Raw genomic sequence first — 19,143 nt, forward strand, 5'->3', positions numbered from 1 at the left:
CTGGGGCCTGGCCATTCGCACACTCTAGCTCAAAAATTACTCAAACCATATTGGTAGAAGAAGGTCCCTTATATGACGACAATGCATTCGAACCTGGTAATTCTGGGGTTTGGGTACTTTCTTCCTGGGACTGACACTTTTTTATTTCCTTGTCCTACGACTCAAACACATAAAGAGCAAAGTACAACTTAGCCTCCTGCAATTTGTGGACAGACAGACAAAATCAGCCCAACAATAATGTTTTTATTGTAACGATTGCTTAAGTAACCCATAGACATATACTCTCATCTCGAACTTTCTAAAATATAGCAAGACCATCTGGCAGTTCAAGGGAAGTGAACCTTGGAGCCAGAGCTGCAGCTGGGGAAGGCAGTATGGCCAAGGACCTCAACTTAAAAGTGAATGTAAGGGGACAAGCTTTCACGCCCTCACCCCACTATGTTTCTACTTCACTGGTGAGGTATAAAAACAGTCAGTGGAGAAAGAAAACAGAAACAAAGCAACCGCAACTGCAGGATCCCCCTAACAAGATCTTCATGGCAGGTCACGTATTCTTAGGGGTCTCTATGAACTACTGATTGAACAGGCTGTGCTACTTCCGGTTAACCCAGCATACATTGTAGAATGTGAGATGTGGTTTTTTTTTCTGATTAAAATTTCTCATGAGAATTAAGTGTTCAGACTCTTTTCCCCATTCTGGGATCTGAGTTTTCATGTTGTAAACTATCCCTTGCTGGGTAGAGGTTATTTTGTGATGAAAGAACATCAGTGTTTTTCTTGTGAATTTTGCATATGGTTCAAAAAATTTTACTTGCCTTTAAAACTAAAGGCATGACATTTTTTTCCTTCCTTCCTTCCTTCCTTCCTTCCTTCCTTCCTTTTATTATTTACTTTGTTTCCTTCAAAAACTTACAGGCTGAAAAATGGTTCAGCAGTGTTCTTACAGACACCTAGCTTCTGTTGCCAATACCCACATGGTAGCTGTAGTTCCAGGGAGTTTGACTCCTGACATCTCTCCATGGGCAAGGCACACATGTAATAGATATATACACATACGCTAAAATACAATGAAGCAATTAAAAACTTTTGTAGTCCTGTGGGTCAGGATACATGTCTTGTCCTCAGTTCAGTTTTGTAGTTGACCTAAATTTGTTCTAGAATCAAAATTTTATTGAATCTTTATTTTCATAAATACAGTATGTTTAAATATGTGTGTACGAGTGATGAGTTTTATTAAACAAATTCTCGGTCAGATTGCACTTTTTCTACTAGATTTTCCATGTCCTTTTATTGAATAACAATTCACTGAGTATGTGTAGGTCTGTTTCTGATCTTTCTATGGGTCCCATTGATCTATTTGTTCATCTGAACACCAAAACTTGCTTGCTTGACTGCACATTTATAAAGCTCCTAAAAGATCATGAAGGCAGAGAGTCAAAATCTTCTACTTTGTCATACTTTGTGAGTTATTTTGGTTATTGTAGCTCTCTCAAATCCAATGCACATTTTGAAATCAACTTGTCAACTTTAAAAACATGTGTTAGAATTTTGAGTGTGATCATTATGTTCAAACAGATCAATATGAAAACCCTGACATCTCTCCACATTTTGTCAGTAATTTAAGACTCTTTAGCTTCCCTCTATCAGCTCAGCGTCATAATCACTGGTCTGGAAGTTAATGTATTTTAATTTAGTCTAAAGTAGTTTATAGTTCTTGCCATGTTCGTGTCATTTCCAATTTGACTTCTACTGGTTTTTATTCCAGCTATTCATACAAAAATGTAACTGACTTATGTATGTTGTTTTTGTGCCTTGAAACTCTGCCATGGTCACTTATTATCTTAATCACATTTCTATAATCTATTTGGTATTTTTATGTCAACAGTCTTAATACTGAACACAGAGCAGTTTTAGCGCTTCCTTTAAAACTAGATTCCACTCAGTTCTTCTATCATTCTCTTCAAGCATTCATTTCACATCTACTATCACGGAATAGAGTAAAAAGAATTCCCGATCAGTTGTTGATCCTAAACAAAGGAATTTATTCTTCCAATGTTAAGTACTACACTCACTGCAGAACATCTGTAGACTGTCCAGTGTTATCATTGTGAAAGGATGTTGGGTTTTGTCAAATAATTTTTGGGGAGTTTAATGATTTATATCTAATACATTAAAACTGCTAAGTTTCAGTTTATAAAAAAATTAAAAGAAAGACAGATTAAGCAGGTAAGTTATTTAAAAAGGATATAGATGGCAAAGACATCAAGAGAATGACACCACTAATTATCAGAAATAAAATTAAGATAATACTGACATTCATATACATACATTAAAATAGCTCAAATAAAATGACTTTGATATGTTGTATTGAATACAAAGTTAAATTTACATATGCATAAATTGCCAAGATGTAAAATGTTTTAACTACTTTGAAAATATGCATAAAAGTTTCACGTAAAGCAAGTAGTCACTTTTTGGTCATGGAATTAGATGCCTACATACTATCCATACTATACGTAAGCACAAAAACAAGTTGTACAAGAATGCATTTCAAATACCAAGAAAAACATCAAAGTGTTGTTTTGAATGAATAAGCGAATTAGAGCATATTTATGAATCAGGATGCTATTTACCAACAATAAACACCTCAGTGAGTGAGAGTTGTCATACACAGACCCTACCACACACATTCTGCAGATTTCTGTTTAAATGGAAAAGAACATGACAAAGTAATCTTGGTGCACAGAAACTAGATGGTGTTTGTTTCTGGTGGTGATTAGGAAGAGATGATGGCCAGGGAACACATACAATCATCCTTAGGTTTGGTTATACTCTACACTGCAGCTGAATCAGGGTCTTGGCAAGCCCTTTCCCATGGAGCTATAATCACAGTTCAAACGATGTAAAACTTTAAAGCTGCCGCTTAGGAAACAGTACTGTCATCTGGTGGCTACCATCACTAGAACTTCTGTTGTGGCTATGCTATTGACTTACTACACATATGGACACTTTCCTCTCTTTTGGAAACCTGACAGCCACCACTATATATGATTACCAGACCCTCTTCATGATGATCTGATACTGTGCTACTCTTGATTTTAAAGCAACAGAAGAATGCAGATAGTCATGTGCCTTCATCTTTGGTTTCTACCTTCAAAACAAAGCCTTGTCCTCAACGCTTCTCTACAGGTTCTACGGCAGCATTTCTGATCTCATCCTAACGAGAGTTCCTTAATGAGTGCAGATTAGGTTCACTTATTAATATCACCGATACGTATTTCATCATGCTTTAATACCTGCTGGAAGTAATTTGGCACGTTGACTCTTTCCTTATGAATGCCTGCTATTTCTGAAAGACCAAGCTGGAATCTTAATTACAAATTGGCTTTCTCTTTTTCCTCTAAATAAGAATACCACAGATAACTTGTGCAGTTTAATTCTATAAACATGCAGCATTGCTTTAGGTGCTTGGGAACTCAGTGAAAAAAGCAGATCTGATATACAGTTTTTAAATGCTTATAATGAGTTGCAGCAATGGGCAAGGAGATACAATGAACTAGAAGATATATTAAGTTTGCTAATTATGTGAGCAAAGGTCTCTAGAAGGTGAGAGGAAGTGATTTGATTTTCCTACTGAGAAAGGAAACCCTTAAACGGCTTTATGAAGGAAATGAAACTCAAGGTATATATTAAAACAAGACAGTGATCAGTGTATTCATCCAACAATTGAATCACGGTGGTGGTCTGAATAAAAATAGTCCTCATAGGTTTGTAGGGAGTGGCACTATTAGGAGGTGTGGCCTTGTTAAATGAAATATGTCACTGGGGGTGGCTATAAGATTTCAAGCCAAGCCCAGTTTCTCGCTCTTCCTGCTTTCTGACAATACAGATGTAGAACTCTTTGGCTACTTATTCAGAACTATGTCTGTCTGCATGCTGCACGCATGGATTGAACCTCTAAACCTGTAAGCCCAGCCCAATTAAATGTTTTCCTTTATAAGAGTTGCCTTGGTCATGGTGTCTCTTCACAGCAATAGAAACTCAAACTAAGACAACTCTGCCACTGTCCTACATGATGGACACTGTTACAGACACTGGTATATAGATCTGGACCCTCACGAAGTTTGGTACATTTATCAAGTTGAGAGAGTGTGACAGTTGCTTACTAGCCTACTTCATTATTTCTTCTGGCTTCTTTCCAGCTCATTTTACTAAAGTGGACTCATAAAATGAGACTTACAGGGTTTGTCTTTATTACTTTTTCATTGCTGTGACTGAAATGCCCTGACAGAAGAACTTAAAGGAGAAAAGGCTTGTTTGGACTGAAGGCACCAGAAGGGTACACTCTGCCATGGCAGGGCAGGCATGGCGGAAGAAGCAGGGAACTGGATGTTCACACTTTATTCACACTAAGTGTCTTCAACACTGTTCTCTGGCTGTGAAGAGACACCAGGACCAAGGCTACTCTTATCAAAGGAAGCATTTAACTGGGGACTTGCTTACAATTTCAGAGATTTACTCTATAATCTTGGTAGGAAGTATGGCCCACACATGGAGCTGGAAAAGTAGTTGAGAATTACATACTGACCCACAGGCCCATAGGGAGAGACTGGGCCTGGAATGGGCTTTTGAAACCTCAAAGCCCACCCCCAGTGACACACTTTCTCTTATAGACCAATAACTCCCCAATACAGACACACTTCCTAATCCCTTTAAACCTTTTAAACCATGCTACACCCTGGTGACCCAAAATTCTGATATATAAACCTATGGTTGCCATTCTCATTCAAACCATCGCATTTAGGAAACAGAGAGTGCATAGAAAATGTAACTAAGATATAAAGCTCTAAGGTCTTCCCCCAGTGACTTACTTCCCCTAGTGAGTCTCTATAGCCTACGTATTCCACAATCTTCCTTAATAATGCCACCAGCTGAAGACTAAGCGTACAAACACATGAGCCTGTAGAGGGCATTTCACATTCAAAAACCAAATTTCAAGGTTATTTTCTTCCCTATTCTTTATAATGTAATAAATATAGGAATAGCCTCATGAGCCTGGTGACTATCTGTTCTACATTCTGACCCCACATTTCATTCCCATATTAACCCAGTTGCAGAATCAATAATCATTAAGCCTGTCCTAAGATATAAAGATAGATAAGATTGGGACTGTCTATTACACTTAATGATGTCAGACTCCCCTCTGTATGCTGTGAATATGTTTTATTACCATTGGTTAATAAAGAAGCTGCTTTGACCAATGGCTTAGCAGAGTATAGCTAGGCACATCTGAACAGAGATATATAGAGAGATTAGGTGGAGTCAAGGAGACGCCAGGTAGCTGCCGAAGAAGTGCACTGGAAATGTACCAGTGGGCCGCAGCCTTATGGTGATACACAGATTGATTGAAATGGGTTAATTTAAGATGTAAAAGCTAGGTAGAATACACCTGAGTCACAGGCCAAGCAGTGTTACAATTAATAGAGTTTCTGTGTGATTATTTGGGTTTGGGCAGCTGGAAAACCCAAGAGCAGCTTCCACTTACAAGTTAACAGATGTAAAATTGCAGTTGTATGATACCTCCTGGGACTCAGATCCTAGGGGGGAAAAGTAGTTCTTGTATAGAAGTCAGAACCTTATATGAGAAGATGGTAATATTTAAGTTTTCCCCCTTGAAATAGAAAGCTGTTTCAAAGAGAAGGAACAGCATGTGAGATGCATCAAGCCCCAATTAGGTTGAAATCTTGGTCTTTAACTGTTTCCCTTCCCTGGCACATTAGGGCTTGCTCAGTAGTTCTGCTCTCCCTCCAACGATGAATAGTAAGGATATTTAGTTCTATGCTTTTCTGATCAGAAACTTTGCTGCTCAATTATTAGACTGTCTGATTTCTCTCATGGTTCCAAAACAAATAACCCCATCATTTTTCTTATTTCTTATGCCCCTAAATGCCAAATACTAACACTAAGTTTACCAATTCCTTGAAAAAATAGCACACCTCACTTTGCCAAATTCTTTGACCAACTAAGATCTCATAGGTTCACTGTTTCCATCATCAAACTCTACATCATTATTGCTTTCTTCTCTTTTCAGTGTGTACTCTAATCTAGCATGGTTTACGAACGTTTAAGGAGAATATATATCACTTCTCCTTTTCGAATGAGGCCCAGCTAATTCTGATGGATATTTCTGAGTAGGATCTACACGCTTCTCATTTTCCCTGCAGCATGAAAACATTGTAAGGTAAGGTGTCATAAATAGCAGGTTACAATGTATCAATGGGTTGATCACACACACACACACCACACACACACACACACACACACACACACACACACACACCATTAAGAAGAAATATACAGGAGCCAGCTAAAATGTATGAGTCCAGAGTTCTTAGAGTCACTAGTCAGGATGCTAACTTACAGGCAATGCTTCCTGTTGTTTTAGTCATAGCAACTTACACCAGAGAACCCAGGGTCTATTACTAGACCATTTGCTTGTTTCTCATTTTATCTGAGAAATGATTTAGCAATCTTTTTTTAAAAAAAATAAGAATGCTGAAAATTATACTAATGATCTTGCTGAAGGCTGGCCTTACCAAAATAAAGTCCAAATCTGTTTCTAGACTATTAGAAAATTCTATTTCCATTTATGTCACGGACACAGATGCCCTCTTCCTGATCCATCATCCTTTTGAATATGGAAATGGGGAGATGAGGGTGAATACTCTTTAAAGACAGACCATCATAGCACAGAGAAGCTGCTTACATTTCAGTTCACATGACACACACCCGAGTTTATAGATGGTTATAAACTACCACGTCAGAAACAATTTCCTTGAGGTAGATATTTTTACATTGAATGTGTGTAATGCCATCTATGATTTTTTCAGTTATAAACAACCTTAGGGTATTGCTGATCATTGATAAAGGCAAGAACACTCTCTGAATACTGAAGACTCAGTCTATGATAATATGATTAGTTACACTAATAATGCTGCTTAGGCACTGTCTTCTAATTACAATATTATAAATATTAATGTCACAGCCTTTCTGTGTGATTGCCGCTCATGGAGTCCTTCATCATGATATTTTCCTGGAACCCACTTTGTAGATTTTCTTTCTTTCCCTCTTTTTCATTACTGAGCTTGCAATCACACATATTATTCTTCAAGAATTTTTGATTTTTGGCTATCTGTTAGGCTAAGGGCAGTGACATTTCTCAGGAACACTACCCAGCTACATGTCACATCCCCCCAGTCTTGCTGAGCCTCTCACCATCATCCAAGGCGGCACACTCATGGTTTTTGTTTTCCATTCTTTTTCATGTGACCTGTTTCAAGTTAAAACTCATGTGAATTATTAAATGCTTCCTTAAAGAATCTTTTCATACCGCCTCTCTCTCTCTTTTAAAGTTAATTATTGATGTAGTGACAAGCTGAAAAGACTAAGAATTATCATTTTTTTCTCCCTCATTCAGGACTCAAGAAATATCTTCTGACAATGGTTGTCTATTTAGAATAATACAAAGGAAACACAAAGGCGAAATGCTGAAGGTTGTTTTAGAAGAGAGTTGCTCAAATCACTGTATTATACAAGATGTAAATGTGGTGTATATTTCTCAGAAAATAGCAGTTGAGAGAAAGTTAGGCTGCAACCTTTGGAGCCCAGGTTTAACCACATGGCAGAGACAGTTACAAAAGACACTGATTAGATTTTAATTTTAAAAATGGTATCATATTATTCAGGACTCCAGTGATTTGATTGTCCTGGAGATAGAAAGATAATGTTATAATCGCCAGAGCTTGTTAAAAAATAAAGAAATCCCCAGTTCCTCACTGGAAAGAATGCTAGTCATCGGTATAGTCGGCAAGAACGCATAAGCACTTCACATTGCAAACTTCCATCTTTTTCTTTCATATGGCCTTGTGTTTTATCAGAAGGTAACTCAGAGATCTTTTGTGTAGCCACAAACAAGCTTGCTTCAGAACAATTGTACTGTAAAAACAAATCAACATCAAACAGGCACTGTCTTTGGTACCTTTGTGGAGGTATGGCAAAGCAAATGACCTGAAAGAAAAAAATGAACCCAAGCAGAGTTCTCCATCATCAACACAAGAGAAAGCAGCACGTACCTGTCCTGTGAGCTCAGTAATACGTGGAACCGGCTTCCCTTTCTGATGACTCAGAGTGGCTGGACTCTGTCCATCCCAGTCCGCTAGCTCTTCAATGCTCTTCAGATAAAGCAGGGCTTTGAGGCCAGTGCAGTAATCTTCAATCACAGTGAAGTCCTGATTCTGAATAGCGCTACATACCTACAGGAAGAAGGAATAGCAGAACAACATCAGACCAAGAGTCCTCCCTTCAGACAGACATAATCTTCAGTTATTTTACAAGTGTTCATATGTCATATCTGTTCTCAGCATAGCAGAACAATAGCTGGTTGTGGACAGAAGTGAGAGGAAAGCAGGGAGAGGGCTCTAGAGATGCAAAGGAACCTCTAGCAGTATTGAATCCTTTCTTCAAATTGGTGTGCCAACATTTTTACAGGTGTGAATATGCATCGCAAAGAATAGGAAATTATAGATTTTGAATTTCTGCAGGTGACTACACACCAGTTATATCTCCATACAGATATTAAACACTGATGCCTATGGTTGAATTTTGGTATAACATCAACACCAGGTTTCTCATTTTCTCTTTTGATTATACTGCCAATGAACTGTTCTCGAGCCTTGAAGTGGTAAAAATGGCCTCTCTGGCATTGGTGTCAAACTTTTTGACATTTATACAGATTTTCTTGACTAGCCCATACTTGAGTAGCATATAGTTGAATTACAGAACAAAACCAAAAATTGAACACAAAATAATCTCCTAATGCTTCATGTTCACGTCGGGCAAAATTCACAGCCATCCTGGGCTGCATGTGGGTTGGGTTCACTAACCAGTGCTTTTTTAATATGATGCTTTTGCTGCTTTTGAGGTCTTTTCCTGTCTGTATCCATTCTTCAATTTCTTAATTGTTACATTTTCAGGGAAGTTCTGGGATCCCAGAGTAAGCTAGGTATCCCTTTGCATACAATTATCTTTGATTTATAATTAATGTATGATTATGTGCTTGGCAGCTCGGTCCTGAGCTTCACAGAGGCTTAACAAAGGAAAATTGTATTTATTTGGGTCACTATATTATTTTCAGCCACTACCACATAATTTGACACTTACTATGTACTCACTGAATTGAATTAGCGGTTATTAGGAAAACTTTTAAGTTAACACATGTCATACAATACAAATAAGTCACCGTAGAGTCACAGAAGAAATAAAAATCAACAACCTCCCCAACCTGTATCAAATGCGCCCAGTAAAGCAATCATCCAAATGAAACTAAGAAAACCCCAGTTCACTTCTAGTCTATGTTTCCTGGTGCTGAATTCCTACTACAGCTGACGAATATGTATGGACCATTGGTTCTAGTGCATCCTACCAGATCCACATCTGCACATATTCATGTTGTACATATAAAATGGGGATAATTTCCTCACTCTGCAGTACACTCTAAATCAGCTCTAGATGATTTTCTGTGTCCACAATAGTATAAATATTGCGTGAACTGTTCTGGGGCTTTTTAATTGGGAGAAAAACAGTCTATGCATGCCCATGACGTCTGTGAAGTATGCCGCCAGGTGAAGTGTTTGCTAGTTTTATCCTTTATTAATAAAAAATCAGGAGTCAGATATTGGGGTAAGAACGTGAATGATCAGAGAAGTGGAGAAGCCACCAGTGAACTCTTTTCCCTTCCGTTCTGCTCGTCTTTGAGGCCTGCCTTACTACTTCCTATCCCCAGTCCTCCAAAACCTCTATAGCTAATTTTGGTCAGCTAGTGGCTAGCCCTACTCTCTGACTCAAAGCAAATCTCATTGTCTGAATGTGATCAAAATATCACACAACACATTTGCAACTATTTCTATGTATTTGCAGTCTCGGATCAGTTTAAATAGTTGGTAGAGAATCTATGGCATGAAGAGTGAGCTATGGATCTCAAGGTACTAGCTATGGTAGAAAGGATATAAGTCAACTATGAATTAAACTACACACAAATGGGTAAATGAGGAAGGTTCGATTTTAAGGTTTTCTGAAGTCGTCTAGGCCACCAACTAAATAAACTTGACTTTAATATATATGCCTAGTGGTACTGCTTGGTAATTAGAAATATGAGTAAGTTGATTTAGAGAAATTATTAAAATATAAGATGATCAAGAATGGGGGAATTAAAAAGGGAGAAGTAAAAGAGTAGGAGGGGCTGTACAAGAGGATGGAAAAGGAAAAGAGAGGGGAGGGGAGGAAAGGGTAAGACAAGGTGGGACAGGGCAGGATAGGACAGAACAGGACAGGAAAGAGAATTCACTTAGCTAAGAGTCCAGTGTCCATGGTGCCCGTGGAAAAGGCAGCCAAGCATGGACTCTTTTGGACAAGTTGAAGCTTAAAAGGAAGGCTAAGGAAGGAGGTCATGTAGGGCACTAAGCAGGAAAGATGTGAGGGGCTTAAGTCAAATGTTGCAGAAAGCTTGCAGGAAACTCAAAGCTGAGAATTGATCCCTAGATTTTGCAAGCCAAACAACACTAGAGGTGCTGTGCTTGCAATTGTAGGGAAGAGGCTCTGCCCAGGCCAGAAACTCCTTTGTTTGGGCGGTGAAAGAATGGATGAGGAATGAGAACTTAAGGTATAAGGGCATTCTGTACTTGTAGGACTTTTAGCTTCTGTTAGGGCAAAAAAGAGAGACCGAGGGAATATTGTTTTCATTACTCTGTATTTATTTTTTTAAGTTATGGTTAATGAGGATGTAGGCACTTTAATTTCATAATAGGACAGAATGACTTCTGTGCACTGAGCTTAATTAAGATGCCCTGAATGACAATGATATAAGACAAAAGCAATGTAATATCTAACACGAAAGGAGTTAAAAATAGGCCTGGTTCTCTGGGCAACAGCTTTTAATTATATCATTTAGTTCTCAAAATAACTCTGACAAGAAGACGTACATTTTAACCATATTTCCATAGATAAGGAAATGGGATCCTAGAAAGGTCAAATTAGGAACTGAAGGCCCTTGTGGTGTGGAAATTTACTTATTGTCACAGAGGACTGAAGGCTCTAGAGGACTCATGGACACATATGGCTCAAATCTGCACAGAGCTCACCAGGTGAAATGTGAGGTAGATATAAACAGAGATAAAGAAAAGGTCATTTTAAAGTAATAAAGTAATAATAATTATCATTACCAAACATTTTCAACAAACATGTTTAGAAACATTTGATCTTCAAACCCAGTATGGCTACCTTAAAAAGAGAATCCATGATGCTGGATAAAAATAATCAAATTTTCATTCGTCTTCTATATTGCACAGAAAGAGTGAAAATAATAAGAAATCGAACCCACAACATGAAGCAATAAAAGATTCTAATTTCCAGTATTGAAATGTGATTTATTTCTATTAGGTAGGAAAAATATAAGATTCTACTTCTTAGGCATAGTATGAATAAACTTTCTCAACACTGATGACGTTTTTGCTTTCAGAACAATTTTGAGCACCTCATAATTTCCTCCACAGATTTTCTTATGATTTTTTAGCTGTAGAAAGCAACTAATACTTTCTAACTTTCTTTGATCATGCTAAGATTATAAATTTATAGTATATGCTTTTACTATGTGTGTCCTAGCATACACACATAAGAAATTTGATATTTTGCAGTAACAAAACAAACCTCAACATATACAAAAAAATTGGAATATCCCCATGTATCTTATTGGATCACAATGGCTTAAAACTAGAATTTAACAGCAACACTAATTCCAGAAAGCTCACAAACACATGGAAATTAAACAATGCTCACCTGAATCATCAATGGGTTGAGGAAAAAATGAAGGAAGAAATTAAGACTTCCTAAAATTCAATGAAAATGACCACAAAACATACCCAAATTTATAGGACACAATGAAAGCAATGTTAAAAGGAAAGTTTATAGCACTAAATGCCTACATAAAGAAGCTGGAAAAATCCAACACTAGTGAATTAACACAACATTTGAAAACTTTAGAACAAAAAGAAGCAAACTCACCCAAGAGAACTAGAAGACAGGAAGTAATCAAATTGAGAACTGAAATCAACAAAAAAAAAGAAACAAAAAAACCAATACAAAGAATCAATGAGGCAAAGATTTGGTTCTTTGAGAAAAATGAACAAACCTTTATCCAAACTAACCAAAAGGCAGAGAGAGAATATCCAAATTAAGAAAATCAGAAATGAAAAGGGGGACATAACAACAAAAATGGAGGAAACCAGAGAATCATAAGGTCATATTTCAAAAACCTGTACTCCACAAAATTGGAAAACTTAAAGGAAATGGACAACTTTTTGGGTAAACATCACTTACCAAAATTAAATCAAGACCAAATAAGCAAATTAAACAGACCTACAACTTCTAAAGAAGTAGAAACAGTCATCAAATTCTCCTAACCAAAAAAAGCACAAGACCAGAAAAAGCAATCTACAGATTCAATGCAATGGCCATCAAAACCCCAGCTAAATTATTCACAAACCTTAAGAAAACAGTACTCAACATCATATGGAATACCAAAAAAGCCCAGGATTGCCAAAAACAATCCTGTACAAGAAAAAGAACTTCTGGAGGCATCACAATCCCTGACTTCAAACTCTACTACAGAAATACAGTACTGAAAACCGCCTGGTATTGACACTAAAACAGACAGGGGACCAATGGAATTGAATCGAAGACGCAGATATTAATCGACACACCTACGAACACCTGAATTTTGACAAAGAAGGAAAAAATATAAAATGGAAGAAAAGCATCTTCAACAAATGATGCTGCTACAACTAGATATCAGCATGTAGAAGAATTAAAATAGATCCATAATTATCACCATGCACAAAACTCAAGTCTTAATGGATCAAAGACCTCAACATAAAGCCAGCCACACTGAACCTCATAGAAGAGAAAGTGGGAAGTGCACTTGAATGCATTGGCACAGGAGACCACTTCTTAAATATAACTCCAGTAGTACAGACACTGAGAGAAACAGTTAATAAATGGGACCTCCTGAAACTGAAAAGCCTCTGTAAAGCAAAGGACATGATCAATCAGGCAAAATGGAAGCCTACACAATGGGAAAAGATCTTTACCCATCTTTAGACATCAGACAGAGTGCTGATCTCTAAAGTATATAAAGAACTGAAGAAATTGGTCAAATGAATAAATAATCTGATAAATAATGGGTTACAGTCCTAAACAGAGAATGTTTAACAGAGGATTCTAAAATGGCTGAAAGTCACTTAAGGAAATGCTCAACATCTTTAGCCATCAGAAAAATGCAAATCAAAACAACTGATATTCCATCTTACACCTGTAAGAATGGCCAAGGTTAAAAACACATGATAACTCATGCTGGAGAGGTTGTGGGTGTAAAGGGAACACTCTCACATTGGTGGTGAGAGTGCAAGCTGGCACAGTCCCTTTGGCTATTAGCATGGTGATTTCTCAGAAAATTAGGAAGAAACATTCCTCAAGACCCAGCAATATATATATATTTGGGTATATACCCAAAGGATGCTCAATTGTACCACAAGGACATGTGTTCAACTATGTTCACAGCAGCTGGTGTAAGAGGGCCTTCTGTCTTTGTGTTGCTTTCATTGGTTAATAAAGAAACTGCTTTGGGCCTATTGATAGGGCAGAACTTAGGTAGGTGGGAAAAATTAAATGGAATGCTGAGAGGAAGAAGGCAGAGTCAGAGAGATGCCATGGACCTGCTGCCAGTGATAAACATGCTGAGACTTTGCTGGTAGGCCACAACCTTGTGGTGATATACAGATTAATAGAAATGGGTTAAACTAATATGTAAGAGTTAGCCAATAAGAAGTTAGAGCTAATGGACCAAGCAGTGACAAAATTAATACAGTTTCTGTGTGGTTGTTTAGGGGGTTATGCTAGCCATGCAGTCGGTAAGAACAAGTGAATCCTCACCGTCAACAAGCAGCATTGTTTGCCATAGCCAAAACCTAGAAACAACCTCAATGCCCCTCAACCAAAGAATGGATAAGGGAAATATGATATGTTCACACAGTGGAGTACTACACAGCAGAAAAAAAATGACATCCTAAAATTTGCAGGCCAATTGATGGATCTAGAAAACATCATATTGAGTTAGGTAAACCAGACCCAGAAAGACAAATATCATATGTACTCACTCATCAGTGACCTTTGGATATAAAGCAAAGAAATCCAGCCTACAATTCAAAATCCATGAGAACCTAGACAACAATGAGGACCCTAAGAGAGAAGTATGTGGTTCTAAGCTATATAGAATGTAGAAAAATACAAGATCTCCTGAGTAAATTGGGAGCATGAGGACCATGGGAGAGGGTAGAAGGGCTGCAGAGAGGAAAAGTGGGGAGCAGAGAAGAATGTACAGCTCAATAAAATCAATTAAAAAAGAATATAAAAAAATTATTCTTTGGAAAATGAAATCTAAAGCTATTTTAACAGGAATTAACAAAAAAATATAACCTTAGTCATTCTAGATTCTTTTCCAGAGGGAAAAATATCAAATCTATTATTTTTCATAATCCAGAGGCATAACATTTGTATAGGGCAAATTCAGCCAAGATTGAATTATCAAAGCACAGACTCAGTATCTTTGAAGTATTAAAGAACATTGTGAAGCCGTGTGCTTTGTATGCCACAATGTTAATGTTCTGCACAATTGGGAGCTATACCAAGTATGAGAACTGAAATTTGAAGAGAAAAAAGAATTATACTCTAGCAAGGGGTGGGAGTCAGAGGCAGCAGTGGAGTCTGTAGGCAGATGTCTATGCTGGAAGGGACCACTTGCACATACACAGATACATAAAGCAATGTCCACACTACGTATCTTCATTTCTTAATTGATCTATTTCAGTTTTACTGTGCAATAGGATTGAATGTACAATTTTTCTTGAGGGGTTTTCTGATACTAGGAATTTTGCATATTGGTATTTTCTTTAAAAGTTTTAGGTTTAGGCTATAGCTCTGTGGTAAGCATTTGCTTGGCATGAACAAAATTCTGGTGGATTAAAATAAAACTTAATACACATGAGCATGTTTGGAGACCTCATTAAAATAAAGATTATGTAGGTTCTTAGTGGGATACTGGAATTAGGTCATTAGTGGCATGTTTCGAGGATGCTGTTGTACCACACTTGGACTAGTTTGGAGGACCAGTAAATGTCAGTATCATCTACACCTAAAATGCTGTCTGCAAAACAAATTTCTTCCAAACATCATTATTCTCTTATTTTTTCCTCTATTAGCCTTATTAACATCTTCACAGCCCTTAAAACATGTTATTTATAAGAATCTGTAACTGAAGAGACAAGAATAGTTTTCTGAATACATAACGTTACAAGAAAAAAAAATGCTAGGATTTACCATTAGGAACTGAGCTTCGTCTGCAGAATGTGATCCCAGAAACTGAAAGTGCTCCGAAAGGTGCCTGTTGTGTCAAATTCACATTCCACAAAGGGCAAATGATGGAAGCGCCAATGTACAGCTGCTAGATCTAAATGGATGTATTTTATATGACATCTTTTAATTGTTTGTTTAGCAGCTTTGTAATGACTGATCATATATTTGTTTAGTATAATTGGTAGCTTCTTAGTGGCTAAGGCTGGTGTATCTTTCTTCACAGCAGGGTGTTAGGTACCATTAAGATAATGAACACTGCCCCATCAATTTTATAAGTGTGAGTATCCCTATATTGAACTGTTTTAAATAGGGATTGTAAGATCCTCAATGGGACCAGAACCATGTGGGTACCTGGGAGGCTGGTGCTGGTTGCCTGGGCAATGTGGTTTGAGGTATGTCATAAAGTGTTCTCTGCATCAACAGCTTCCTCTGGGAGTGTGATATGCTGCCCTAGATTTTTAATCTGAGTGTAGACACACTTTATCAAAGACCTATCTGTGGAAAAGCAATGTACTAATACCTGGGAAGTGACAGAGAGTTTAAGAACCTGTTCCTATCCCATAATTTCTCATTAATGTGAAATTAAATTAATGTTAAATTATGCACTGATGGAGATTTATGTCTTAAAAAGCTCCTTCCCATGTTCCATTTCTTTCAGGAGTCATAATAAACCTTTTTTAGGCAGAGGAAGAGACAATAGTCTTTCCTTTAACATGAAAAGAGACCAAATATGAAGTATCATTTCTTAGAGTCAGATCTAGTTCCATGGCATACTAGGTTAAATGGGGAAGAATATACACAAATAAGACAGGCATAGGGGACATATCTGTAATTCTAACACTTGTGAGGAGGAGACAACAGAATCAATGATTCAAGGCCAGTCTCTGACAAACAGGGACTTTCAAGGCTATCCTGGGTTACATAAGACTCTGTTTCAAGTCAAAAACCAACACAATCAAACCAAAGAACAATATATAAAAAACAGAATAGATTACTTGAGTTCAAATGAATTCTTAGATGTATATTTGTTATCTTTCTTCATATCAACGTAGAGATGAAGCACCTGGCAAATAGAAAACTATTGGCAATATGGTAAAGTGTTTGAAACAATAGTTACTGCTTAGCAAATCAGTCATAGATTAAACAGGATGTGATTTGTAAATTTTAAAATGTTAGGATCAGTGTTATAGAAGAAGGTTGTGATCCTTGTTTTTACTTTCATTAAGTTAAAAAAAAAAGAGTTTTAGTATCGGTCAGTCAATTTATGTGTGGGATACAGTTTTCATTGGGGGTTGTTTCACTTCTGTCTGAGTCACCCTACCCCTTTCCAGTCTGAACCAAGTAGATGAATTCCTGCCGTGAACATTCACTTGATCTTATTGGTGTGCACGGAAACTGAAGGTCAGACTAACAGATGGCACTAGATCGCGTTGGTGCGAGCTCAGTAGTGAAGAATTTAAAGTACCTAGCAATGGTCAGATGAGAAAAACATTGCTTATTCAAAACTCCCAGTTTCCTTTTAAGAATCCAAGACAATTTATTAAGAAACTATTAAGTCCAATTCCAGAGTTTAATCCCAAGTAAGTAATCTGTCATAAAAACACCCCGTGAAAGCAGATAACCCTGACCCGCTCAGGTTTGGTGTAAGAGAGCAGCACGTGTTTTCAAATGAGAGTTCGAAATGTACTAAAGTTCTAAAATGGATATTTTGACCTGTGAGATATAACTCAGATAAATGGATGGCCATAATTATCCTTTTTGTTATTTTATTGCATAGGCAGACAAACTACTACCCAGATCTTAGAAATCAGTGTCTTCAGGTTTGATACACGTTTGTAATTTAAATCTCTAGGACTCTCAGATTTCCTATCAGTGCAGAAGTAAAATTTATAATAGAGTGTAAATACATTCAATAAGACTGCAACAATGATCTTTATGTTCACATCTACAAACTCTTACAAAGCTGCCAAGAATTCCAAAATCTTCCCATGAAGACTGTAAATTCCAAAATCTACCCATGAAACATGGGTTGAAACATATCAATCATTGTATTTTCAAAAGATTTTAAGAGAGTTAAGTATGTGCATTCCTTGTCTTGATATGTAAATGTGCATGTAAGTGTTGAAGAGGTGAGAAGATGGTATCTGAGCCTCTGGAACTATCATTACAAGAATTTATCAACTGCCTGATGTGGGTTAAGGGAACTTAATTCGCTTCCTCTAAATTGGTACATTAACCACTGAGTAGTCTTTCCAGACCCCATCTTTAAAGAATTCTTGGGGACAAAACGATATATTTTTGCTAATCTATTTTGATAAAAGATTAAACTATTTAAACAGTGTCAAACACTTGAAATACTTTACCGAGTGTTTAGTTTCCAATGCATGGTGTTAATAAGTCAGAAATACTTAGGTTATGATTTATTTTCCAAAAATGTGTTCAAAGTAATATCAAAGAAAATTATTTTTTTTGTTTTACTTTTGCACATCTATCTTCCATATTTTCTAGATTCAGAGTGCAGAAAAGTTAAAGGCTCTGTCTCCTGTCACCCAACTCATCCGGAGCAGAGCTGGCTCCCACACTGCCCAAAGCAGCTTCTACTGTGGCACTACCTCTGCTGTCTACATATCAGAGAATGATGTGATGTTTGGATGAGAATGACCCACAGGGGACCATATATTTGAATACTCAATTCCTAGCTGATAGAACTGTTTGGGAAGGATTAGGAGGTGTGGTCTTGTTGGAGGAAGTGTATCCCTAGAAGCAGGGGTGAACTCTGAGCTTTCAAAGACTGAAGGCCACTTTAAGTTAGCTTTTCTGTCTCCTGGTTGTGTCTAAAGATGGGAAAGCTTGGTTATTGCTCCAGCACCATGCCCACTTGCCTGCTGTCATTCTCTGTGCCAAGATGGTCACAGACTCTTAACCTTCTAAAACTGCGAGCACCCATAAACTCTTTCTTCTATAGGTTGCTGTGGTCATAGTATTTTATTACAGCAAAAGAAAAGTAACTGAAGTAATTGGAACATGTGATAACCTGTTGATAAGTGATGAAACCCACCTAAACACTGAACACCAACCCAAATTCACAAAATTAGTAAGAGCCAGAACCAACAACAGGACTCAGAAGTCCTGATTTCTGCATCTATTCTTGCGTGTCCTTATTTAGAAAAAGTTTTGTCTTTAATGTGACAGAGGTTTTGCATAATCAGAACAGCACCTGTTAATACTTTTCATCAGAAGTATCTCACTGCAAAATGATTCTAAGTGTATTGATCAGCAATGTCATAAACCCACAGATATTTGTCTCTTAATAGTCTCCATATGTGTATGACCCATTTGAATAATTAATACCAAAACACAAGACAGACCTTTGTTGGGCTGAGGAAGCAGTGCAATATTCAATTCCACCTTTCCCTATCTACTGGCTAAGCACATCAGATTTCCAGGGGCTTACACTTAGTAATTTCTCACTCAGAGTTGAGTTCTGACCACCCCTGACAAATATACTTTTAAAAATGGTGAATAATACATATTGTTGAAGTAATAATTTGAATCACAATATCGCCCTGTAAGCCTCCGATACTAAATAAACATGGCATTGCTTACTAGAATTCATAAATAAAA

At 37.3% G+C, this 19,143-nt stretch overlaps 1 protein-coding gene across 1 annotated transcript in view; it reads right to left on the reverse strand.

Moving 5' to 3' along the window:
• Dpyd (dihydropyrimidine dehydrogenase) overlaps positions 1-19,143 on the reverse strand; it is an 801,706-nt gene that overhangs the window by 106,589 nt on the left and 675,974 nt on the right. The window contains exon 20 of the mRNA XM_087897615.1: positions 8,133-8,312. Coding sequence (XP_087753741.1) covers positions 8,133-8,312 — 180 coding nt within the window. The remainder of the gene's footprint in view (positions 1-8,132; positions 8,313-19,143) is intronic.

Source organism: Myodes glareolus, chromosome 17 (assembly GCF_982192425.1).
Source record: "Myodes glareolus chromosome 17, mMyoGla1.1, whole genome shotgun sequence".
NCBI lineage: Eukaryota > Metazoa > Chordata > Mammalia > Rodentia > Cricetidae > Myodes > Myodes glareolus.